General features: G+C 47.8%; 1 protein-coding gene across 1 annotated transcript in view; it reads left to right on the forward strand.

Moving 5' to 3' along the window:
• LOC104407229 (lethal(3)malignant brain tumor-like protein 4) overlaps positions 1-18,151 on the forward strand; it is a 37,191-nt gene extending 19,040 nt beyond the window's left edge. The window contains exons 13-21 of the mRNA XM_010016452.1: positions 2,051-2,161; positions 3,589-3,703; positions 3,803-3,902; positions 4,696-4,875; positions 6,223-6,354; positions 6,745-6,806; positions 9,584-9,750; positions 14,229-14,291; positions 17,637-18,151. Coding sequence (XP_010014754.1) covers positions 2,051-2,161; positions 3,589-3,703; positions 3,803-3,902; positions 4,696-4,875; positions 6,223-6,354; positions 6,745-6,806; positions 9,584-9,750; positions 14,229-14,291; positions 17,637-17,765 — 1,059 coding nt within the window. The 3' untranslated portion in view covers positions 17,766-18,151. The remainder of the gene's footprint in view (positions 1-2,050; positions 2,162-3,588; positions 3,704-3,802; positions 3,903-4,695; positions 4,876-6,222; positions 6,355-6,744; positions 6,807-9,583; positions 9,751-14,228; positions 14,292-17,636) is intronic.
• Positions 18,152-26,678: the final 8,527 nt, after the last annotated feature.

The raw sequence follows: 26,678 nt of genomic DNA on the forward strand, positions 1-26,678 counted from the left end.
TTTTACCTACATTTCTGCAGCCATTGTTTTGCTCCTTCAGGTATCTGGCTTTGGGGGGATAGCAGAAGGGCCAATTCTGGCTCTGATGAAACTCCAGAATATAAATTAGCATCCAAGACTGTGTTTTGAAGGTGAGACACACACACACAAAAAGGCATTTGATATATCAAGAGTTAATAGAACTCTTTCAAGATCAAACCTCATTATTTTTCTGGCTTTGGTTGGTCTGAAGTGCAAATACATGTCACAGTTATCGATTTTCTTTTATTATTATTATTATTATTCCAGCTAGCAATTACAGGAAATCAGTACATAAAAATACAGGTTGGGAGCCAGAACAGGCATTTCTCACTGAATTAGTTTTGAACAGGTTGAAAGAGCTATTTTACGTAGCCTGGAGACACTGATCATCAGCCCAAATAGCAGATCTTGTGTCTGGGTTTCTGCCTTCTCCCCTACCCAAAGCCACAATAGGAGACAGCTTCGTTGTGAGCATCACTGTTTCATTCTGTGGGCTGTCAATTCAGAAGCATTCATAAGCTATTGCCAAAAGGCAGCAAGACTTAAATAAATAGCCTGGCTCATCTTCAGGGCAGGATTTTGTTCTCCTGCACTCAGGCTCCTCAAGGAAGACAGACAAGGTTGGCTGGGTTCAAGAAGACAGTCTTAAAACTAAAAGCAGTTTAGATTGTGTGGCTTCCTGTGTGTCATGTGCCTGAAAGCTTCTGGATAAATGTCTTCATCCAGGTGAAAAGACTAAAGAGAAAGGAGGTTTGGAGCCTGTTATCCCCTTGGCTCAGAAGTGGGCCTCCTTCCCTGCCCCCAGCAGTGGGAAGGGTAAGGAAGATTAGGAGGGAAGAGTGATTATAATCATCTTTTCATTAACCTGAGCTTGTTCAAAGACACGATTTATCATCTCTTGCTAAAATCTTGACCTTAGTGTGCAGGAGTGAAGAAGGACGTGTTTGGAATGAGCATCCAGTGCTCCATAACCCCCAGCTGAGGAGATCAGAGCAGGGATTTGCAGTCAAGTCATTTCAAGATAAGTGGAAGGATTGGTAAATGCTGTCTGTTACTTAGAGGTGACATCTGTGGGTGCTGCAAGGGGCACACATCAGGTCAGAGGCCGTGCAGGAGGTTTTACAGAGCCTTTTGGCTGCTGGGGTTTGAGGGAAAGGGCAGGTCAGCATCTGCAGCCGCTCTCGAGTCCCAGTACCACGGTTCCCAGCAGCTGTTGGTAACAAGCAGACACAGTTGTTGTCAAAAGAAATAGATGGAAACCTGCTTAATGAAGGGACAGGACAAGGGGAATGGCTTTTACCTGCCAGAGGGGAGACTGAGATGAGCTCTGAGGCAGAAGCTCTTCCCTGTGAGGGTGCTGAGGCGCTGGCACAGGGTGCCCAGAGAAGCTGTGGCTGCCCCATCCCTGGCAGTGTTCAAGGCCAGGTTGGGCACAGGGGCTTGGAGCAACCTGCTCTAGCGGAAGGTGTCCGGGCCCGTGGCAGGGGTTGGAACTGGATGAGCTCTAAGGTCCTTTCAACACAAACCACTCTGGGATTCTGTGAACTTTGAAATAATCCATCTGATGCCAAGAAGGATGTCACATTGTGTAGTGAAGAGAGGAAACACTCTGGTGTGTTTCCAGCGTTCAGGGGTGAGAAGGTGCTGAACTGGGCACTGTCCTTGTCGGATGTGAGATCATCTCTCTGCTGTCTTTAGGGTTTTTGCTGTCAGACTGTGGTGTCTGTTCTTGTTGGAGCTTGTGGTAATATCAGGCGTTTTTTTCTGTTAGGGAAGTGCCTCTTGCCCTGGGTGTGAAATACTCCCCTGCACTGAGAAAGCTTGGACTTCCTCTTGAGTAGTTTTGGGCTGCTGACAGACAGAGAGCTTAATCCTCTAGGAAACTCTGAGTTGAACCTCTGAAGCTGGTGAGATCAGGGGCCGGAGCTGCAGAGGAGCAGATGAAAACTTCATCAGCACATTTCATTCAGAGCAGGTGAGGAGCTCTGAAGGCCCAGCCTTAGCATTCTGCTTACATCCTCTCTTTCAGCGTCCTGCTCACGGATTCCAAGTTAACATGAAGTTAGAGGCTGTGGACAGAAGAAATCCCATCTTGATAAGAGTGGCAACAATAGTTGACAAAGACGACCATCGCATTAAGGTATGACCTTGCTTCAAAGGGCAGAGCCCTTGTCCTGAGCAATATAGTGATTGGCAGCAGAGAAAAAACACCCATTTGGTCTGAGAAGCAGCAAGCAGATGCTTTGCAGCTGATGCAGCCCACAGGCCTGCCCAGCTGGGAATGATTTCTGTTGTTCCGTCCTGTTGAAATGGAATTGCCTGGTATTGTTAGTTACTGCTTTAATGTAAGTATTTGGAAATAGCATTTGACAGCATGATCTGGCATCTCTTAGCAGTGTCTGTGTGAGCGAAGGCAGTATTCATGTTCTGCTGCTAGGAAGTTACCTGACAGTTATTTTTTTCCTAGCATACTTAAAGGAAAACCCAAACCAAGTTGAACCCTGGTGCATGTGGGAAGCAGCTTCATCCTCCAGTGTGAATTTGTTACATAAATGGATTTGAACTAATTCTTTGTACATAAATATATTGCCAGAAATATGCATTGTGCTTTGACTTCTGGGAAATTTAAGGATGAGCCAGCTAAGATGGAGGCTGCACTGATAGAGGCATCTCAGCCACAGGTCTCCTTCCTAAAGGATGATTATGTGGTCAGGAGTGGAGTTTGCTCCCCATTAGCCATTTGAGTCTCGGTCTCATCACTGTGATTGCAAGCAGAAGTCAAGTGTTGCCAATATATAGTAGCACCATACTCAGTTGATACACCTTAGAACAGTCTTCCAATACTAAAGGGCTCCAGGAAACCTGGAGAGGGGCTTTGGACAAGGGCCTGTAGCGATAGGACAAGGGGAATGGCTTTAACCTGCCAGAGGGGAGACTGAGATGAGCTCTGAGGCAGCAGCTCTTCCCTGTGAGGGTGCTGAGGCGCTGGCACAGGGTGCCCAGAGAAGCTGTGGCTGCCCCATCCCTGGCAGTGTTCAAGGCCAGGTTGGACACAGGGGCTTGGAGCAACCTGCTCTAGTGGAAGGTGTCCCTGCCCATGGCAGGGGTTGGAACTGGGTGAGCTTTAAAGTCCCTTCAACCCAAACCAGGCTGGGGTTCTATTAGTAGTCTCCTCACGCAGCAGAAAGTTCTAGCTTGTTCACTGTAAAACCCACCAAACTTGTTGTCTTTTATGGTGTTTTGAGATTCTTGGAAAACAAGAAGATTAAATAAAGCAATTGTGTTTGCTTAGATTTAGTCTCTGAGTGTGGAGTGTGCTGGAGAGCACCCCGTGGCCTGTGCTTCCTTGCAGACCCTGTGATCTGAGTGTGTCACCAGAGTCTGGTTGTTCTGTAGGAAGGATGAGGAAGAGAACTAGTTACACTGAGCACAAAGAACCATTGTGCTGGACTGAAAGATTGAATGAATCAGCCCCAAGCCGAGCAAGGTGAAACAAAGGGGGAAGATAAAATAAAAGCTGAGTCATGTCCTTAACTGTGTCTCTCACTGAAGCTCTGCTTCTTTTAGGTACATTTTGATGGTTGGGACCATCAGTATGATTTCTGGGTCGATGCAGACAGCCCTGATGTCCATCCAGTAGGCTGGTGTGCAAAAACTGGCCACGCTTTGCAAGTGCCTCTAGGTAAAGTAAATTGTTATGTTGACTCTTCTCCTCGGTGCAGTCTGCTCTTCAGATGCAGGAGCAGACACATCTCTCTGACTGGTTATTTCTCTTCCCCAGGAGCTGTTGATCGAGTGGGAGCACTGGGACAAGCGTGTCCTACTCCAGGCTGCCACGGGGTTGGCCATGTGAGGGGACCACGATATGGAACACATTATACGTATGTATTGGAGTTCTTAGAAGGGTTCTGCCCGCTGCCCGTGCTACCACGGCGGCAACAAGCCCCTGCTCTGCACTGAAATTACCTCGGGGTGTTTATTCTGGAGAGAGTTATAACTGTAATTGCAGCTCCCTCTTGTGTCTGAAGGTGCTGTTCCACCATCGGTTCTGTTTACACCAGTGTCATGGTTACAACTGCAGTGCAATCCAACATAGATGAATTCACTCCAATTCCGACATTCCAGCATTCCTGAAGGATTTTTTCTATAAAACAATATACCCAAGAACAGCATGCAAGGAGACAGTTAGAAAGGGAGAGAGTGTGGGCTGATGATGAAGGTACAGGAGGGAGGAGAGCTAGCTAGTTTTGTACTCTGCCTTTTGATTTCTTACCTGCTCTTGCCCAAGGAAGCTTGTTCTTGATTAAACTATCTGAAAGAGCAAGAAAACAATCTCATGGGAGGTCTGAAGATCTAACAGTGTATAATGTGGCAGAGTGGAAGTTGCAGGACTCTCTTGTTCCATGACAAGCAGGTTACAGAGGAAGAGCTGCTCTTTGCTCTTGTTCTCCGACGTGACTCTTTAATAACATGACTTTGGTTTCTAACTCTGCCATGCCAGCCCCCTGCTTTCCTGCACCTAAACCTGGGTAATAACATCTCCCTGAGCGTATCTGGTCTCACTTTTCCTGGGTCTGTTGATGGAGATGTCTACCTAATGTTGGGTACACTATGACTTAAAACAAGCAGCTTCATCTCTCTCTCTCTCTCTCCTTTTTCTCTTGTATAACACAGGTTAGTTGGCTGCCCATATTCTGATGTGAACCTCAACAGAGAAAACTTGCTACAGGACCGCCTGAGCGGGGAGAGGCCTTCCCCCAGCAGCAGCATGCCAAAAGCCAAGAGGCTGGAGACTCCTGCCCCATTTCTCTTGGGAGCAGGAGAGTCTTCTCAGGAGGATTCTCCACAATCCAGGTGAGCTGAATCCTTCTCTTGGGCAGGTGCTGGGGAGCAAAACCATTTCACAAGGCTGCAAACCACAGGAATTGGCAGAGAAGCAGCAGAGCATTGAGTTCATCTGTCTGTAATATTGACCCATGCCCCAGACGCTCTTAACGCAGAGCAGTGCACTTTCAGACCCTCACATGCCTTAATAGGTTTCTTGATTCCTTAATCCTGCTGCTCTGGTCACATTCCAACAAAGGAAATTGCATTCTGTCTCCATAAATTTTTCTTTGCTATTTCAATTTAAAATATATTCTTTTTCCTTTGCTTCCTTGTCCTAAAAATGTCAAGCAAGGTTATGTTGCACTATTACACTGTAACTGCAGTCCACCCCAGAGTCTGCTGCATTGCACTGCTCTGTGTGTGATTCACTTGGCAAACAAGTTGAGCTCCTTCAGACACTTTCTTTTCTTACCTGAAAAACTTGGAATTGAGTAGCATTGAAGCAAACTGGGTGTTAAGTTCTTGGCCTGCAGGAGGCAGTTAAAATGTGTTGTGGATACAAAGATTTCTATTACTGTCACCTTTAGTCTGGACAAATCCAGTCTCACTAGGGCAAAGTCCAGCAATTCTTTTGGTCTGTGTTGTATAGGAAGGTTTATACCCATTAGAAAGTTTGTTTATTTGCTTAGTTTTACAACATTTTCAAGAACTATTTGGCCAGAAAAAGGGATCCTTCTCTCCCCACCCTAGCACACAGGGCCAGTTTGCCTCCTCCCATCCCAGAGATGTTCAGGCGTCTCCATTTCCTAACTTCAACACCAGAATTCATTTCATTTCAGTGGCACTGTTACCCTAAAGCTCTCCTGGGAGCTTTGGGATTCTCCCAGAATAAATGGCATTCTAAAATGGTAATATATTTCTGTTCGCCTAAGTGTTTTATTTCCTGATAGTGGGAGGTCTGAATTCAATATGCAGATAATACTCCTTATTCTTCTGTGGGCAACTCCTTAGCTCAGTTTCTGCATCAAACTCAGTCATGGAGACCCTTAAATGTTATCCAAAGGTATCAAGATTCAAGCTCTTAAATATCTTGATTTCACCAGCACACATGTTTCAGTGGGTTTCTTGTACCTGCTGGGATCAGAGCCTCAGTCCTCAGGGGCTGATTTACTTCACATAATCTCTCTCAATCCACGCTGAAGAGTAGGAAAAGCACTTTGCACTGCACTAGTAATGATGGTGGGGAGAGGAAGGCTGCTACCACTAGGTGGTAGCTGTTGCTCTCACTTGCAAGGAGCAGCCAGCTTTGCTCTCCTGCGGGAAAAGGGAACAGAGGATGTCAGCTGAGCGCCTGTCATTTATGTGTCTTGCCAGAAGATCTGCCCAAGACAGTGAAAAGTCATGTCAAAGCAGTGTTCACAGCTTGTCGGAACAGTCTGAAAGCAATCAAGAGAGAGACTGGGGTGAAGAAGATTCCTTTGCAGACATCAAAGCCAAACAGACAAAGTAAATAAGATTTTTGATGTATTTTTGTGCATTAGCAGTTGTGTTTCTTGATGCTGTTGCTGCTATAGCTGAAATACAGATGTAAATCACAGAACAGCCCCAATCTGATCAGAGGTTTGCAGAACAGAGGTTTAGAATGACATGGTTAATCTCGTCCCTTCCTCCCATTATTTTGGGCCCTCTCTTTCCTGCACTTAAATCTGAGTTCTGGCCGTGGGTTTAGTAGCATAGTCCTTAGCTTAGAGACAGAGGTCAGGGATGGAGCAGTGCTATTGCTTATTTTAAGGGGGAAAAGGATTTGGTTCCTGTAAGTCCCAGTAATATCTATATAGAGAAGAAATTAGGTCAATTTATGTATGTTCTGAAGTGTTTTGTAATTGATGCTTTCAGGCTTGGATGCTCACATGCCTATATAAAGTTCCAGCTGGTGAAACAGGAAAGCAATGGGAAAGGTTGGTGAAATATTCCTTCTTTTTCTCTGTGCTGTAAGTGCATTATACCAGTCACAAGGAGCACTGTAAACTTGACAGCTCGCTTTGATTCCACACAGTCAAGAGAAAGCACATGATAGAGGTGATGATAATGGTAATGATTCCTTTAAAATGAGGAGGAAGGGTAAAATGACCTAGAAGTGAAAGGACTTCGTAGAGTGGAGCCTCGTATTCATTATCTTAGAAGACAAGCTTGCCCCAGCTCCTGTACCACCACATACGCCTCTGAAGAGGCAGGGGGGTTTTCGTTCCCCAGTCAGTCAGTGACCATTCTGCTGTCAGAGCAGCAGGGGCAGCAAGGGAGATCTGCTCAAAACCTGGCAGATAGTTTAAGTTCCATCAACTTCTTTCTTTAGACTCCCCTGGGTATTCAAAAACATAATCTGAGTCATTTTGGTTGTTACTTTTTTAAGGTTCTCCTGAGGATGGAAAAGAAAATGAGCAATTAAATGGAAAGTGCCTGGGGTTTTTTCCCCTGGTACATGACAGGTTAAGTTTTAAGAGAAGCTTTCTGATATCACTTTAGCAAACCATATGCTTAACTCTCAGATTTACTATAAAAAGCCATTTCAGAGAACTGAGCTGACCAGGCTTTTAGGAGGATTTAACATGGTAATAAGTCTTCAATCCAAAATAGCTAAGCAGGCACAAACTGGGACAGGTGCTTGGCTGCTTGATTTTGCTTTTTAAATACTCATTTTTACCTCGTGCTGCCTCGTGCACTCAGAGCTGGAGAAGTTGGTCAGCTCCAAGCTGCAGTTGCAGCTGGCAGGGAAAGCTCTGCCCTCCCTTCACATTCACCTGAAAGACAAGGATGGAAATCAGTGGAGGGAAATGCTGCAATAATCCACTGACCTGTAATTTCATGATTACCCAGAGCTTCCAGCCCGTAACATTTAACTGTTAGAACACTGCTTCTGTCTCAAAGGGAAAGTAACTTGATTAGGCTGTGGTTTGGACACTTACCCCCAAGGATTTGGGCTTAGTGAAGGGGACAGTCTGTGACAGAAGCAGTGGCCACCCTACAGGGATGTGGCAGGATGTAAAACCTTGGGCATGAATAGGACCTCCTGCAGCAGGGAGGCAGGGGAGGAGTGGGTGATATCCCTCCTGGAGCACTGTCCTGTGCCCTGTCATTACCAGGAGCTCCTGAACTAAGTAGTTTTTGCTCAAGCTTTATGCTTTTTTAAATCCTGCCTCTTTGGTCTCATTATTAGAGACCTGTGTTTGATGCTGTCCCACGTTCTTTAGGGAGGTAGAACCGAGGTAAGGCCAAGTGCAAGGTCCTGCATCCAGCTCTGGGGCAACAGCACAAGAGGGATGTGGAGCTGTTGGAGCGAGGCCAGAGGAGGCCACGGAGCTGCTGCGAGGGCTGGAGCAGCTCTGCTCTGGAGCCAGGCTGAGAGAGCTGGGCTGGGGCAGCTGGAGAAGAGAAGGCTCCTGAAGGGGACACCTTAGAGCAGCTCCAGGGCCTAAAGGGGCTCCAGGAAACCTGGAGAGGGGCTTTGGACAAGGGCCTGTAGGGACAGGACAAGGGGAATGGCTTGAACCTGCCAGAGGGGAGACTGAGATGAGCTCTTGGGCAGAAGCTCTTCCCTGGGAGGGTGCTGAGGCGCTGGCACAGGGTGCCCAGAGAAGCTGTGGCTGCCCCATCCCTGGCAGTGTTCAAGGCCAGGTTGGACACAGGGGCTTGGAGCAACCTGCTCTAGTGGAAGGTGTCCCTGCCCATGGCAGGGGGTTGGAACTGGAGGAGCTTTAAGGTCCCTTCAACCCAAACCAGTTGGGATTCCATGATTCTGTGACACAGTGGGGACAGGGGAGTGACCTTTCCCTAGGTCGGGCTCTACCTCCAGTGCTGCTTCACTTCAGCTGGTGAGAATCAAGCAAATTGTGAAAATTAGCTTCTTCTTTCTAACACTGTTTTCCTCTGTGCTTTACACGTAGCAACTTGCACACCTCACAGATCCTCACACACCAGCCTGCTCCCCACCCTCTGTGCTCACACTGAGCACACAGAGCCAAGGCCAGCTTTGGTTACAGCGGGATGGGGCCAGGCACCCTGTGCACTGCTGGGCAGGGCAGGTGGTGAGGGGGCAGCACAGGGTAAGTGCTGTAAACCAGAGGAATGTTTCCCATCTTGTTTCCTTGCTCTGCTTCGCTTCCTGTTGTGTAACCAGGCAAGTCCCCCTAGGACCATGACTCTGCACTACTCGAGTGATCTCATTAGGGAGGGGTGTTTTCTTCCTCTTTTTTGCCTTGATTTTTAAAGCTGACACATGACACAAGGAGGGAGTTGATGTCTGGAGGTAACCTGCAGCACTCCTGGGAGCCTGCCTGGGGAGGTGGTGAGCCCAGGCCATCAGCTGGCACATGTAGTGCTCTTCCCAGGCTGGCTACAGCTGTAAGCTGGAACGATGCCATCAGTTTCCAGCAGAAGATGCTGTTACCAGAACTTCTCCACCTTGTCAATAAAATGCTGCAAACATCTTCTCCGTTAGCAGCATGACATCATTTTCCAGGGATGAAGCTAATGATAAAGCCTCCAGCCTGGCAATCTCAGCTTTCTTTTGCCTTCTCCTTCTCAGGAGGGTGGGAAGAACGCCTTGGAAGCTCAGTGTGCCATGCAGCAGCCCTGCCTGGCCGTCTGCTCACCCTGCCTTGCGTGACCCTCCCTCCCGCTCTGTTGTAATTGCTCCTACTTGAAGCCTCACTCTGACTTGTCCCATTTCCTTTTCCAGACCCTGACCTGGATCTCCAGCAGGCCCTCCACCAGTCCATCTTCATGCCTTCCCTGGCCTCTAACCCGACCCACCGCCTCCATCTCTGCTGGGAGAAGCACTGCAAGCTCCTGCCAGAGGTCTCAGGCCTCACAGCCAAACACGTGGCCAAATGGACTGTGGAAGAGGTGAGTTACCTGCTCCCTGTTGTGCTCTCCTGGGGTGCAGGAATGGCAGAGCCCTCCTCTTCTGGAGTGCTAATTGGAAGATATCTTTATTTACTTCCCTTTTCTAGGGAATGCTCTTCTCTTTGCTTTGCTGACACAGCTAGAAGTTATACCCGAGTCCCCTTGTAAGGGAGGGAGAGGATCCCTATTAACACTCAGGTGTCCATGGCTTATTTCCCTGAATAGGATTCCCTCCCTTTCTTGATTATCCCTTGATCTTTTAGTCCCCAGGCCTGAAACATGACTCTGACAGCAGACTCCTGTTTCTCCCTGATCTCCCTCCCCCTCTCCTGTGACTTTGCTGCTGATTCACTTTTACATTGCAGATCATTCCAAACTGTGCATGCCCACTCCTCCCGATTCCCCTGGAACAGAACTGCCCACAGCCTGCCCTCGTTTCTGACAGGGAGCTGTGCAGCTGGGGACGTGCCTCTGCAGCCTTAGCTCTCGAGGTGTCTCCTGTAATTAGGTGGCATGTGAAAAAGCCACAGTATCTTGTGTGCTGAGTAGTCAGGTTTTGCCTTGATGCCTAGGGCATAAATAATACTTGTATCTCTGCATGGGAAATGGTGACAATTTGGATCCAGGTGCTTAATCACAGCCCATTTAATTTGAGAGAAATGTGCTGTGATGTTGTGCTTGCAAGGATGGAGGTAATGTGCAAAGCAGGGAGAAGGTGCTGTTTGTCGTGCTGCAGGGAGGACCTTCAGAGACTTTTAGAAAGTGCATTTTCCCTAAGTGCCTCTTCCATCACAGGAATCCAGTCTTGACTTTGCTCTTCATGCTGGAGTCCGGTGGGACTGCGCTATCAGAGGAGACGGGAACCACAGCAGTTGTGAGGGGGATAGAGCCATTAGCATTGCTGCTTTAAAACGTGTGCCTTTTCTTCTGGTGGTTTTGTTGTTTGGTGGTTTTGGTATAAAAATGAGTTTGAATTAAATTCATAGCAAGGAGGAAAAAAACCTCCCTGAAAGCTTTGCTGTTCTCATCCTTCTTTTGAGAAAGCTTCCAGTGATTTTTCCAAAAGGCCTTTTAGAAAATCAATAAAGGCAGAAAGCACTTAATCCTCTGACATGAAAATCAGGATCTCTTTCTCTTGGATAAAACATGGAGGCTCGTTCATGGAGGAAGCAAGTCAGGACACAAGCCAAATACAATTTGTCCTTTGCCATTGACCTTTAAAGCAAGTGCTGGGTAAATTTAACTGGGGTTTTAGTTTGATGAGGGATGAATGGAAGCAGGGAGCACAGAGCAGGAACGCAGGGCACTCGGGATCCAGTGATCCAGAACCCACAGTACACTGAACTGTGCTCTGCTGCAGCCTGAAACAAGGGGTGAACTCTGGGCCTGCAGTAGGAGTGTGAATGGCACGTGAACCCCCTCAGCTGCAGCACCACAATGGGCTGCCTAAAGTCATTACAGGTTTTGTCTTGGATTTCGGGAAGGTGGGATCTGGTTTTGCAAATTATGTTCCTCCCAGATTCCCATAGGAATCCGTTTGGCCGCTGTACGAGCGCTTGCAGGATCAGCATGTGCAGTGGAATGTAGCCCCAGGTCTGGCAGATGAAAGCATCAGGACTTTCTGTGCTGTAGTGAGTCCAAAGTAGATGCAGTCAGTCACCATTTGGGCTCCTCAATCTCCCTACAGGGCAAACACTTGCCTTTGGGTTGTGCTTTGAACTCCGCTGCACAAAGGAGCCCATTCTGCTGATCTGAAACGGGAGCAATGGGGGTGTAAAATTCTCCTTTGGTTGCAGACAGAAGAGCTGTTTTCACTTTATAAAACCCACATTAAGGAAAAAAATGTTGCTTTAATTCTCTGTTGGTTGAGAACAGCTGAAATGGGAAAGCAGCAGCAGTATTTAGGGGCCCTCAAGCTAAAAATCTCTTGCTACCACTGAACAGACAACAAGAGTAGTTACTTTAATGCAGCTTGGTTATTTATTGAAAGCTTCCTGTCATGTTTTCAGAGCACAGCTAGTGAAGGATATCGAATCACAGAAGAACATTAAGATGTGCTACAGTTGTATTGTTCATTACTTAATCCTGCATCAGATGCTAATACCTTGGGGGGACCGTCCTTTTGCTAATTGCTTGTGGGTTACTAAATCCCAGTTAAATCCAGCTCCTCTCTGTGTAGTCTCATGAGATGTTGTCAGTTCTGCTATAACTTGATACTGAAGAGGTGTGCGAGGCTTCCTTCCCGCTGTCCACACAAGGTGCACCAGTACTGTGCTGGTTTCAGTACATCACACATCTGGGTTCTCATCAGCACGTTCCATAGGGTTGCGTGGAGTTTCTGAGGTGTTCTCAGAATTCCATAAAGCTCTTTCTCACCCTCCTTCCCTTCACCAGTGTGCAGTTGTAGTGAGAGATGCTTCCACCAGATAGCTCTGAGCATTGAGGTTGTTCCCAGCAGGAGGGGCAGGCAGGCTCCTCAAAGGAAAAGCCCTGAGCTTCCCGAACCCCGTCCCACTGTGCTCCTGACCTGTCCAACCCCTCTCCCACTCTCATCTTCAGCCCCTCTGGCCTCACCCTCTCCCTTGGCTTAGGGCTTCACTGTCACCACTGTGGGGATGTGTTGGTGTCCTCTAGCCCACGGTGTTGCTGTGTTCTGGCCTTGTGCACCCGAGCTTCCATTGTCCCTCAACTGCCACAGCTTGGTTTGGGGACTCTCCTCCCCCAGCAGTGATGGGCCAGGCAGGTCACTGAGCCTCAGTGGAACCCAGGGTCTGGCTCATCCCAGGGACCTTCTCTCCTGTGTTCTCCTTTTGCATCCTCCTTCCCTCTCTCTTCCCTTCCCTCTCTCTTCTATTCACAGAATCCCAGACTGGTTTGGGTTGAAGGGAACTTAAAGCTCCTCCAGCTCCAGCCCCTGCCCCGGGCAGGGACACCTTCCACTAGAGCAGGTTGCTCCAAGCCCCTGTGTCCAGCCTGGCCTTGAACACTGCCAGGGATGGGGCAGCCACAGCTTCTCTGGGCACCCTGTGCCAGCGCCTCAGCACCCTCACAGGGAAGAGCTTCTGCCTCAGAGCTCATCTCAATCTCCCCTCTCACAGATTAAAGCCATTCCCCTTGACCTGTCCCTGTAGGCCCTTGTCCAAAGCCCCTCTCCAGGTTTCTTGTAGAATAATGCAATAATATTATATAATAATAAGGAATGGGAAGGAGGATTCAAAAGGAAAGCAGTATTTTGTTACTTGTTTATAATAGGAGATCTCTGTAATAATCCTCTATAATAGGAGATTGCCCTTCTACAGAAGAAAATGTGGAGTCACTGCCTGACAGGGTTTAGGGGTTCACTTTAAAATGGAGCTGTCCCTGTGAGCAGAAGATGAGGTGAAGCAGGAGAGGGATGCTCTGCTTTCAAATTACATCATGGAAACCATGGGAGTCGGAGCTGTTACCAAAACTGAGCTTTGCTGGGGCAGAGCAGAGCCCGAGGCCATGCTGACAGCTCCGATCCGCGTGGTCGGAACTGGGGGAAGGGAATGAATATGGGATCAGCTGGGGATGCAGTGACACAACTCAAGAGCCTGACAATTCTGAGTTAAAGGGAAGCTTGTGTTTGAGAGTGACCCCCTCCTAACTGTTTGTTTGTGTTCATGGAACAAATGTCACATCTGTACTAACTCACATGAATACGCCTCATGAAACAGAGCTGTTCCTGCAAGGGAGCATCCAATTAGTGTGAGATGTTTGATCTGATTATGCCTCGATATACAAATCTTCTATGAAGCAGTGAAGCTGCAGCTGGAGAAGACAACACACATTAACTCACCCTCTGCTGTGTTCACGGCTGCTCCTCGCACTACTTAGTCTTACATAATGTAATCCAAGGGCTGCTTGCAGGTCTCTGGGAGATTATTCCAAATGTTCACAGATTTCCTGCTTAGAAAGGTTTTTCCCTGATGTGAAATGTCAAATGAAACTTTTACTCCTTTAATCCTGTTGGTTTCATGGATCCTCTGCACCCACCACGGATTAAATAAACCCCAACCTCCTGTGTGTGTTGGTAAACCAGCAGCACTCACTCAGTTGGTTTATCTTGTCTCTTAAAGGCATGTCATCATAGGAAACTGTCTCAATTCATTTTTCTCTTCAATTTTACTTCCCAGCAGTGGATGAACTTCTGGATGGGTTTAAAATAGCTTAATCATAGAGAGCTTTTAGTTGAGGTTTTATGAGGACCCTTTTGAGCAATGGAGAAGCTGGACCCTTACAGAGAGAAGTGGTCAGAGGTTATTCTTAATAACCAGAATACACTTTGCAGAGGTGTTGCAGCCACAACCCAGTAGTGTTTTTCATATATACCCTTTATTAATGGGAGAGCTTTAAGTCTTAAAGTTTTAAACATTCTTGTGTATAGAACTCTCATGTAGGAGCTTTCTGCTTGATGCTATCCCATTTTAATTGTTTTTTCTCCCCTGTAATTCCAGGTTGTAAGCTTTATCCAGCGTCTACCTGGTTGCAAAGAACAAGCATCTGTGTTCAGGGAAGAGGTAAGGCAAGCCTGCCCAAATCCTGCTCTGTGCCACTGCGTGTCCCATGGCAGGGAGGTGGTTTGTACCCCATCACAGACTCATGCACTGACATACTCTGTCTTGTCATTAAAGAGCCTGTGGCATTTAGGAGGCAGCTTCAGCACGGAGCTGAATTCCAGCATGGCTAATTGCATTCTGCTGCTTTAAATTTTACCCTGCAGTTCCAATCACTGAGCTTATGCTCAGCATCCTGCCTTGGACTGTTGTGTGCTGGGTTTGGCATCGTTATAAAGATGTCCTGTTGGAATGGTGCAGTGAAGATCTCATCTGCTCCCTCTAACAAGCACATGCGCCTGCTTCTCTTGGCAAGGCTGGCAGTTGTAGGGTTTCCCAGGAATCACTGGCTTCCCCCAGGGGCTGAGGAGAGAGCAGGAGGGGAACCTTTCCTTGACCAAGCAGTGGCTGGGATATCAGAGCATCTCCTGCATGTGGTGTGTCCTGTCACTGCTACCATGTGCTGGGCTGGACTCTGGTCCCTGCTTGTGGAGAACCACCACGGCTTCAGAGAAACCTCAGCAGGCACAGGATATGTCCATCCTGGGTTTTAGCTCATTTCTTCAGATGGATCATAGACACTTGGGCTCTGTTGAATGCTTCAGCTTCCACTTACATTGCAGGTGTGACTTGGAGGATCTTTATGAGCCCCTGATTAATTGGCACAGATGTTCCTCCTCTTCTGCCATCACTCTACTGCTCTGATTGCAAGAGCTCGAGGGCAGGGGCTGCTCCTTCTCTATTCTGTGTGGTGCTGAGCACACCCGCTGCACTGAGGAGAAGCATTGCACATTGTAGTGGCTGGAAAGGGCAGGTTTTTAACAGATGACTGCTCCGAAGAGCTGGCTTCCTCTTAGTGTGAGTCAGGCTGTGGTGCATTTTATGGGGTTTATGTATCTGTATTTTGTTTTCCCTTGTTTTAAAAAACATGAACACACAAAATAGAAAGCAAAAGAAAGAGAGACTGGCAAAAAAGCAGCATTCACAATGTAACAATATTCTTTTATACTCTGGAATAAACAATATTCTGCAGTACTCTTTACTTGAATAGAGTGGGAATAATGAATTTCATTCAAATGAACCAATCTTTCAGTGGAGCTGAGTGTAAAAGGTGCCTCCTGATTTCTAGTGAAGCTGTGTTCAGAGGTGAGATGGAACTAACAAATCTGCTTGTGAATCCAGCCACTCACAACCTACTTCGTTTCTTCTGGCCATAATTTAAACAGGTCCTGAACACCGTGACCACTTTCTGGTTCAGGGAGCAGCATAGCCACGTTCTACTTTAATACCTTCCTCTCTGCAGCCTCCAAGTATGATTCCCAGTGCCAGATGAGAGGGGCTTGGGTTGGTTTTCAAGTTTATGCTCAACCCAAATGGTCAGTTTGAAATTAAAACCCTTTCAGCAGCTTGGCTTGGGCCAGAGCATAGGTGTGAGAGAGGGGACTGCTGAACTCTACCTCCAGTCTCCATTAGCTGTAATCAGGCCTTTGAGTGCTCCTGGTGAGGATAAATAAATCCCTTGCAGCCTTCTCTTGGCAGGGGGGGAGAGGGATAAGTTGTTGCTTACATTAGGAACAAAGAGAACAAATTGTGCACAGAATTTTAAACCCCATCCAAATAAGTTGGAACAAAGAAAGGAATAATAAAGCACAGGCACTGATACTGTGCTTGTTTCTAGGACCAGGTCAGGAAAGGTCAGTTTAAAAGAAGCATATTTGAGGCGATGCAGTGAAAATGAAGCAGAGCAATAATATTGGGCTCAAAAGCATTTTGAAATGTAGGATTGTTTTCCAGCAGTTTTCTGCTCCTTTTGACTGTTACTCAATTGAAGCAGCAGTCCATTTGTTTCAAGCTATTTTAACATGTTACTGCAGTAGTGGGGACTCCAGGCAGCTTGCACATAAGATTTGAGGATGGCGTATGGCCATCTCTGGACTGGGAGCGCTGCTGTTACTCCAGTGCTCATACTGGGAGGTGAAGGAACTTGCTGGCAGTCTCTTGTGTGGTTAGAGAGGGGGAAACCAAAGCCCCTGGTTGCCAGCTCTTTGCTTTCATTATCCGTTGGTCCAAGTTTATTCAATGTATTCTCTTCCACCAGTCATTGACATCCAGAAAAGCCCGAGTTAGACTGTGGAAGTAGAAATAGAAGAATTGTTATTGTGGACGAGCTGAGTGTCTGGTGTTATCTGCTGCACTGGTGAACATCAAGCGAGAGGATGAGACACTGTCAGTCTCTGTAAATGGACTTTAATGGAATGACTTAGGGAGACACATCTTGTTTGTCTGCGTCCATTAATCTTTGGCTTCTTCCCTGCAGCATTTGGGGTTTGTATTAATTATATCTGGGTCGTCTCCGTGGATGTTCTTGTAAAGCCAAGTAAATTTTAACCTCTTCTTAAGAATCACATGTTAAGCTTTCACTCACTGCTCCATAGAGTATCCTGTATTTTCACAAGGTGTAGTATGTTTTTCTCTTGCTTACTTTGAATCTACTCAAATGTCCCCTTGCTGATGGATTAGGAGGGTGTGTATGTAAGTCCAGAGAGTGACATATCTTTACTATGCCTTGTTTTATACAGCACATGATCTCTTTTACCATGTGCTAAGCAAGCCCATTTAATGTCACAATTTCACAATAGCTTCAGGTTTCTCCTTTAAACAAAGCCTTGTCTGTGGGCATAGGACATCCTGGTTGTGAGAGATGTTCTTATCTCTGGAATGTTTCTTATCTTTAAGGTTTTTAGCAGAGCTGACTGAAAAAAAGGGTGTTTGGCTTTTATTTTACCTTGAACAGCTTAACAGGGGTTGAAGAGTCTTATGCAAGGACAGTATGTAATGAATGAACTAGGTAATGGTGATTTTACATTTCTAATCATTGTAGATCAGTGTAATATATTAATTCTTGGAGAGCTGCCTCCTGAAAACACGTGGTCTGGATTTTCCTGGTCTCATTTCTGGCTGCAGATTGTGAATACTCTGTAGGATTTTTGACAGTTGCTGGCTTTTCAGAGCAATTATAGTGAATAGAAGGTTTACTGAACAAGCATCTTCCTAATGGTCTCTCCAGAAGCCTTGCCTGCAGTTGGGCTTCTCTCTTTCTAGAAGGAGGGCTGGTAGATGAGGTCTGAGACCCTTGGAAAAGGCAGCAAGGGGGTGAGTGCCAGAAATAGAAGGTTTCAGTCTTCAGACCAGTGTTTATGCTTTCATTCCATAGTTCAGAGCACGCTGTTTAATTGAATGACGAGAAATGAGAATCCTGCCTATCTCTTGATGCTAATCTTCATCTCCTCTTGTGTTTCTAACCTCTAGCAGATAGATGGTGAGGCCTTTCTGCTCCTGAACCAGAGCGACATAGTTAAAATACTCAGTATCAAGCTGGGTCCTGCCCTGAAGATCTACAACGCCATTCTGATGTTCAAGTCTGCAGAAGACATCTGAGAAGAGCCCTTTGGCAGAGCCCACGAGGAACTGACAGGGAACAGATCTTCAGCTGAGAGCATTACAACGTGCAGATTGGGACTCGGACGTATTTTAAGTAGAACTTATTAAAAGTATTTTTCAAGACATAAAACTCCTGCCATAGCCTGGAATACGGGGCAGCTTCACTTCCAAGAAGAGGATATTATTATATTTTGTAATTGAATTTGGGTTTGCTATATCAATCTCTTTTTGAGATCTAGAAGAAACCTCCGGTTATAAGGGGAATCCAGGGGAACACTGGTGGAGCTGCAATAGCAAGAAGAAAGCTGTGAGTAAAATGGCTGCTGTGTCCAATGAGAGTGCCTGAAAGACTGAGTTATCACCAGCATGTTTAATATATGTGTAAAAACTCAGAAAAGAGAATAAGAAAGTAGGAAAGAGAAGAGAGTGTCAGAAAATAGGGAAAAGATGCACTTCAGAGCAACTCAGCTGTATCCTTCAGTGCTGTGGCTCCAGAAATGCCCTTTTCAGGACTGATTTTTACATTGTAGTCTCTCCTACTGATCCTAACTGTACCCTTGGCTACTGGGCTGCATCCACCACAGAAAGGTAGCGTGGGCAAAGGGTTTCATCAGTGATGGCTTGCATCATTTCTGGTAACAAGCAGAACGTCCTTCCTCATGTCGCCAGAGAGTGGGAAGCAAGCCCTGTGGAGATAGGCTTTGGGTAGGCAGAGATCTCTCATAAAGATATCTCCCACAGGAGACAAAGATGAATATTTTAGCTATAAATCTTCCATCAGTGCTTTTGTGCAACTGCTGCCTGGACCAGGAGGATCTTAACTGCAAAATGGCACCATCAGGGGCACTGGGAATTTGATGGGTTCATTCTTGTCCTCTCCAATGTCAGGCAAATGGTAGGAAGGAGCTGGAAACCCAGCAGTGGCCAGTCTGTGTGTACAGATACACAACTGGTCCTAGAAACAATTTGCTTTTTATTTGAACAGTCAAAACTCACATACACTCAGTGCTTCAGCTTTTCAGCTCTGGGTGGACTTGGGTCTGTCCTACCAAAGAGTCACTGTGCTGTAGCAGCAGGGTATGGTTCCACTAAGGCAGGCAGAGCACACAGGGAAATTTACCTGGAGGGGAACTGGGGTTCAAACAGACAGCAAAACGAGGTAGCTACCTCTTCTGGAGGTCAGATAGAGCCATCCTGGCTGGGGAAGTCCTTCCCCTCCCTTCATTCAGAGCTGCCAGGCTGAATCCTGTCAGTGTGAACCATGCCAAGTGCTGCGTGTTCACACAGGGCTGTGAAGGCAGTTGTGCCATCAGCTCTGCCCATGGATTTCCATGGGTTTCTCGGGCACCTCCTGATAAGATGTGATCCATCTGTAGGCACCTCACACTCCCTTCTTGGCATCTTTGTCACCAGTGTTGTTGCTGCAGCTTCTCTGAGAGCCATTGGGAACAGAATGAACACGCTGTCTGTGGCCGTGTGCTGACGCAAGGAATGCCCTTGTTCTTCCTTCCCTCATCACTCTGTGTCCTTTGTCCAACCTTCCAGCTGCTGAGAAGGTCCTTGTGACTTGCCTAAAGTGATAAGTTCCTTAAAGCTGTAAACAGAGCAGAATCCACACCAGTGAAGCCATACAGTCCTGGATTAATATACAGAGCAGTTTGTCTTCTTGCTTTTTATTTTTGTATAAGGTGTTAAGGAGTTTAAGCCTTCCACAGAGAAGACGTAGGGCTGGTGGGATATTTAACAGCTGAAACATTAACTATGAGCCAGGCCACGACAGGAGAGTGATTTAATGCAGTGTTAAGCACTAGGCAAGGTATGAATTTGATTTATTAAACCACATTTTTAGCCTGATAACCAGGGTCTTCACAGAATGTGACCCAAAGGCTCACATTCCTTTATCCCACTCTGCGCATCCAGCATCAGTGTAACAACTTGAATTGTAAGTGATATGTCCTGGGCAGACACAACTCACTAACAACTGGAGCAGAGGATCTGTAGCTGGACTGGTTTGTTCCTGGCTCTCCAGTGACCTGCTCAATATTCCTGAGCCCTTCCTTGCTCCTGTTTCCCCTCCGTGATGCCCAGCCAGGTGGGTGAGTGCAGTTCCACCTTGCTCTTGTTCCTACTAAGCAGGTCCTGCCTGATGTTCTGGTTTACCTCCTTCATTTGGGAAACTGGGTTGGGGGACAGCAGATTGCCTCCAGCAATAGACCAAAATATAACGTTTCATCTCTTCTACTATATATAGATAGAGGTTGAAGAGAATTGGTGAAATAAGCAATGAGATTCCAGTCATTGAAATGATTCAAACAGAAATCTTTAATCCTAGGGGCTTCCAAGCCAGCTGGATCAAAGATGAAAATGAGTACTTGGAGGTTGTTCAGTGACAGCAAGAGCAGTGCTTTCAGCAAGGAGGAAGGAGGAACCCTTTTAGGGAGAGAAGGAAGAGGAATGTGCTTCTTGTGCCTTTTTTTGTAATCCAGTAATTGTCTTTGCAGAGCAATCAGGAATGTGCACACATCTATTGCTGACTCCCTTCCCAAATATAGCTGTATTCGAATAAAATCAAGCAACTTCACAATAACATGAGGGCAGAAAGATTTCTGGACACATTTAAAATTCCCTAATACTTACAAGCCAGACAAACAGCTCCTCTCTGAGTCTCAGAACCTGGGAATTCACTGGTTGCTGATGCCGTTCCGCTCGCTCTCACGGGGGGCTTGGTGACTTCTTTCTGTTGTCAGACTCTGCCTGGGCAAACTCTGCCTTTCCTCAGTGCTGTGGGAGGCCTGTGTCGAGGTGAGGGGTCTGCAGATGCCTTTGATTGCCTGATGCCTTCTTGTCTAATTTGAAGCAGGCACTTTGAAGCAGAAAGCCAAAAGCTGCAGCTCTGCGGTGAGCGGCGCTGCAGCTGCTTAATGCCACCAGGGTTTCGGAGGCTTTCCTTGTGTGCTGAGTGTCAGCAGAAACCAGCTGTTGGCCTGACTGAACCCAGAAGTCACTTAGAAATAGAAGTCTGTTACTAAGAAGCAACGTGGAGCTGTGACAACTTCCCATGGGCTGGCAGTGCAACTGGGAATTGTCAGTTCTCAGTTAAAATGGGTCTCACTCCTTGTTTTCGTGCCCGTGGCCCTGATTTTGACATCCAGAACCATCACATTTTGATCCCTTTCTCTTTGCTAGAGAGTCCTATTAAAATCCTTCTGTTCCATCACCTATGATCATCCTGGTAATACAGTAGCAGCAAATTTCTGCTCTGGGTAATGAACCCCATTAAAGTCGGATGGAAACGTTTGGCAATGCTGATGGCAAAACTCTACAACCAGAGGGGAACCCCCCCCAACACTGAGCACAGGGAATAAGCCCATTCAGCTGTGAAGATTTCCTGCCTGCTACTTCCCTGCCCTGCTTAGGGATTTATAGCACAGCAAGCCTTAAAGCTTTTGACATCCTCTCCATCATGCTTAGGTTTGGAATTCCTGGTACTTGGAACTGGAAACTCGTGCCAGGAACTGGAACCCGTTGCCTCAGTTCAGCCTCTGGAATGATTTTGCCTGTTTTAAACCAAATCCTTGAGCTCTGTGTCACACTAGCCCTGACCTCACGCTCCACCAATGCTTTCTTCTGGAAATGTGAATAAAAACTAATATAAGTTCAAACCTGACTCGTTCTTCCCGTGTTTGGGTCTGAGCGGGGCACATGCTCACAGGGAGGCTGGGCTGGCTCCAGGGCAGGCCGCCCATCACTGAGGTTTAGCCCCTCTTTTTCCTCCCCCTACACCTGGCAATGGGAAATGCAGGCAGCAGTTCCCTCTTAGAGAGTCACAGAATGGTTTGGGTTGGGAAGGACCTTAAGATCATCCAGTTCCAACCCTCTGCCGTGGAGCAACCTGCTCTAGGGGAAGGTGTCCCTGCCCATGGCAGAGGGTTAGAACTGGATGAGCTCTAAAGTCCCTTCCAGCTCAAACCAGGCTGGGATTCTGTTTATCTTCCTTAATGCCCTATTGGACTTCTTCAGTGTGTGCCCCACAGCGATTTGAATTAACTCACCTGGGCATTTGCTTCTGCTCTAACTGTAATCAGATGATACATTGCAAACCCCTGTGCAGTGAGCTTTCAGTTGGGTTTCCCCCCAAACCAGGTGCCAGAAGTTTCCCTCCCAGGTTTCTGGGAGACCAGATCCAAAGGGCTGAGGCTGCCCCTTCAGGAGGTGCCTGAGCCGAGGGCAGGAGGGGAGCAGGACACAGACTCACTGGAGCAGACCTTGAGAAACTAAGGAGATTGGAGAGCTGGCACCCGGCCACGGCTCCTGAACCATCCCTCACCAGGGTAAACACTTGCTCTCATTGGTTTTTCCCTTCCAAGGTTCTTTTTGCTTCTATTTAAACCTCAGCTTGTTTGCTTTCGTTCCCGTGAGCAGATCCCCAGCCTGCTGAGCTGGGATGCTTGGTGCACACTCAGTAACATCCAATTCTGCCTTTTCCTTGCTCTGTTAGTTCCCCTGGGATTCATGCTTGGCTGTGTCATTGCACTTGTGATGCTGAATCTCACTGTGGAAGGGATTGGTTTTGAAGCAAGCCTTGGACAAGAGAGCAGGGTCCATTCATCACCCAAACGCCTGATTATATTTGCAGATTATTCAGCTCGGGCAGACATAGAATGTTTTGTCCCGAGTTCTCCTTGGGCAGGAAAAACCTGTAGTTTGTTTTTTTGCCTCTTTGAATGCTGAGGTCGTGCCATGGTCAGCCCTGACTGCACGCATTGGGACTGATGTTTCCCTCATTCCAAGGCCCTTGCACGACTCCCTGGTGGGGTTTGGGGTCTCTGCTGTGTGGTGGAAGGGATGCGCCACCCACATCAGTTCTTTGCAGCATCCTTCAGCCAGATGTCTGCCCTCAGGAGCCTGGCTCCAGCCTGAGCCACCAGAGCAAAGCTCCTTCATCAAACCTTGTAATTACCCTGAGCTTTGGCAGCTGTGACTCAAGGACTGCATTTGCACACACTCCTTTGAAGCAGGAGGGTGAACCCCTTAACCTGCACCTCCAGAAGAGACCTCATTCCTCTCTGCTGCTTCTTCCTCGTCCTCTTCAGCAGCTCTGCCCCGTTGAGGACGGTGATACCCAGCTCTGTGTTGAGGTAAGAGGATAAACCTTCACTTGGAGCCTTTCTTGGGTGAAATTGCTTGGTTGGTCCAAGCCCCGTCCAACCTGAGCACTTCCAGGGATGTTCAAGGCTGGGTTGGATGGGCCTTGGAGCAGCCTGGTCTGGTGGAAGGTGTCCCTGCCCGCGGCAGGGATTTGGAACTGGATGAGCTTTAAGGTCCCTTCCACCCAAACCGCTCTGTGATTCTATGATCCTATGGAATTGTGCTGTTTTGCCATCGGGGAAGGTGCGACCTGTGGTGCTGACAGGGGATTGTGTGATTTTATTGCTTGCACAGAGCTTTGAGCTCCCTTTTGAGCAGCTCCTTTTGTTCTTATCAACACTGATGTGAACATTGGCCAGAGGGTCCAATGTGGCTGGTTGGGGTAGAGCCAGAATCCTGCCCACCTCCAGTGCATCTCCTGCACCATAAAACAAGTGATCAGCCATCCTCTCCTCCGTGTCCTCCCTTGGAGGATCCAGCAGAGCCCCTGTGCTGGATCAGGGGTGCTGCAGCCTCCAGAGAGCTGAGAGTGATGGGAGGGTGTTGGCCTTGGCTGGGTGGTATTTGCTGGGCTGAGCTCTGCTCCTGCCACCATCCAGCAAGAGGGGCTGCGTTGGAGTGAGGGGGCAGCGAGGGGGGTGACACGGTGCGAGCTGGCTGCTGTCAGGGGTGAATAGTGTTAGTTCAGAGGGGGAAGCTTGTGCTGGAGCTGCTGTTCCCTCCCTGTGTGCTGTGAGACCTGGGGGTGCAGTGGGGCTGCTCTGGGGAAGGAGGTGTCTGTACCCCCAAGAGGTTCACCCATGGAGGGGGCAGCGCGGTTCCTCTGCCGAGAGTCTTGTTAAATGAAATGGAGCTGCTGGAGCAGGTCCAGAGGAGGCGCCGGAGCTGGTGCGAGGGCTGGAGCAGCTCTGCTCTGGAGCCAGGCTGAGAGAGCTGGGCTGGGGCAGCTGGAGAAGAGAAGGCTCCTGAAGGGGACTCCTTAGAGCAGCTCCTAAAACTGGAGCAAAGCTTTTCCACTCTGGGCTCAGGTACCTGCGCGTGGCTCTGGGTTTTGTTATCCCTGGCAGTAAGTGGAGCACTGGGAAGCTGTGCTGTGTCTCTGTGCTACAAAGCGGGACCACACAACGCTTCGATGAGTCTCTCTGGATGGTTTTCGCACCACGCTGAACTCATCTCTCTTATGGATGGAATTGGAAGAGGCCAGAGAAGAGGCTTGAATATAAATTTCCCCTTTCCCAAGCATGTCTCTGCTGCTGGCGATGGCTGGGGGAGGTTTTGCTCTTTGGTTTCAGTAAGAAAACCTTTGAAGCATCTTAATTTCAAAAGAAACACGACAGTTAAAATGATTTATTTGATTTTCTTCCCTCCATGAAATGGATTTTTCCCTCCTCCTTGTGCTGTGCCAGAGCACAACACACTGAAAGAATTAACCTAATGAGTCTTCAGAGCTCGGTGCCACCTTCTCCATTTCTCTCCCTGGGTTGTTTTGCCTCTCTCTGGTCCTGCCTGCTCAGCCCTATTGCCCCGTGGAGCTCCTTCTCCATCCATCAGTTCTTGCTGCTCTCCCACCGTCAATCGTCTTCCCATCCACGACCACCACACGCACGTGCATGAACCCACATGGGCTGCAGGCCCTTCACGTGGCTGGAAAGCCCAGAATAAGTAGGAGCAAGTAGCACCGATTTCATCCAGCTTAAGAGAGACCAGGCAACAGTCAGGAGCCAGGATGGGGTGACCCAAAACGAGTGGGAATCCCACAGCGCTCAAAGGAGGAAGACTTCTGGATGCCCTTGGGATCTCTCTGCTCCTGTGATGCTCACCAGGCTGGGCTGGAAGGAGAAGTGAGCATCCGAGATGTAGCTGGTGCGAGTGGGAGAGCGATGCTGGTGGTTGTGTTGCTCATCTCATTGCAGTGCCCTCGCAGCAAGTCTTCAGTGAAGGTGGCTCTGGGAATGCTTTCCCAAGGGACAGGAAGGCCCCTTGCCCACCCTCCTGTCCCTACATCAGCCAAGAGGGTTTCCATGTGTTCCTTGCCACCTTCCCTGCTTCCCCAGGAGTTTGCAAAAGCCTGTGTTGAGCGACCCACTTGGAAGGAAACTGCCCTGAACGACTCGTGAACCAGGCAGTAGATAAATCATTTACATTTCAAATAGCTGAAGCAGCTCTGGCTTTGGTTCCACTCAGAGTTGTGTTCCGTGTTATCAGTTTCAGAGTGAGTCATTTTGTTTATGTACCCAGGCAGTTTCTCTTATAAAATGTGCATGAACACTTGATGTAAGCAGGGCAGGAAGCAGAATCTTCTTTTACTATTGCAGTTATCCCCACGATGGAGCCACCGAAGCTTTTCTCTTGCCCTAAAGCCAGTGCTTGTTTCCATCTATTTACAACCAAACTCCATTAAACACCCCAAGTGATGCTGTTGATAACACTATTGAACATTGCCACTGGATGTTGCCAAGAACTCTGTCTTACTACACATGTAAAACCTTTATGAACTCGGATCTGGAGCTTCCGATCCTGGAGCCAAGGAGCCTTCTTGAGGTGGGATAAAAATGCAAGGGTTTGCCCCATAACTGCAAAGAAAAGGGTTGGACGTGAGCACAGGCGTAACAAAATGAACCCTGTCCTCTTGTAGCCACTAAGAGCTTGTGGTGATAACCAGGAGGAGCATAACATGCTAATACCCCTCAAAAACCAATATCCACCCCAGCTGGAGACTCTTGATATGGCAGAAGAGGTCAACCATGAGCTTTGGCTCTCACCAACACTGGAAAGGGATTGTGCTTAACACCCAAGCCATTGGGGTATTGCAGTCTTCATGGTGAGGTAATGGAGCTTCTGGTAGGTGCAACTGCCCACCACCTCCTCAGGAGCTTTCCATCACCCTTGTGAGATAGATGTGATGTTTCTGCATGAGCTTCATCGATAGGAACATCTGGGAATATGTGTTTAAGTCCTGGATGTTAGGAATTTGGTAGTGGTGTCTTCGCAGAGGAATAGGATGTAGTAAAGTGAAATCTGGGAGCATCTTTTCACCTTTGGAGTCTTCAGCCAGAGCAGTAGCAACGGCATCCCTTTAAGAAGACACGTCTGGTTAAGATCATCTACTGCTTCCTCTGCAACAAGATTTAAAATAGGAGACCTCCCCTTCAGAGAGGCAGCTTTGTTTAGCACTAAAACTGATTAATGACTGGAAGGGATAAAGAAAACCAAGTCCTCTGTTGATCTCATGGGGTTTGACCTGCTATGGCACAGATACGGATGGTTTTACCTTCTGTTACTCTCATCACGCTCTTTCTCAGGCAGAAGCCAAAGAGCTTCAGACTATGAGGGACCGTCATGTGTTGCTGTTGCCTGGTGTCAAGGTGGAGCATCATCCAGATGGGTGCTGGTAGCTACAACAAAGAGCATCAACTGCTCGGCTTGAGGGCAAGTGAGGACAAGAACTCCAAATGATCCTGTTATGCTGCATGTGAGTGCTGTCTGCTTTCATCCCTCCTCCGTGGCACGCAAGGGAGAGGGGGAAGTAAGATGGGATGTGTTTTATGTGACTTGCTGTGGTCCAGCGATACGCAGGACAATGTCAAATGTACGATTCCTTTCAACTGGCATCACCCTCCAAAAGCCGAACCTCTCTCCTCCTGAGGCATCTCTGCTCCTCCACTGGACAAGGGACAAGAAACCAGCATCTGTGGAAGTGAATGAATCCTGTTTCTTACCGAGCTATTTTGGGATCGGATGTGTGGAAACGCTGACTTCCCC

This window comes from Nestor notabilis, unplaced genomic scaffold, assembly GCF_000696875.1.
Source record: "Nestor notabilis isolate BGI_N333 unplaced genomic scaffold, ASM69687v1 scaffold13466, whole genome shotgun sequence".
Lineage (NCBI taxonomy): Eukaryota > Metazoa > Chordata > Aves > Psittaciformes > Psittacidae > Nestor > Nestor notabilis.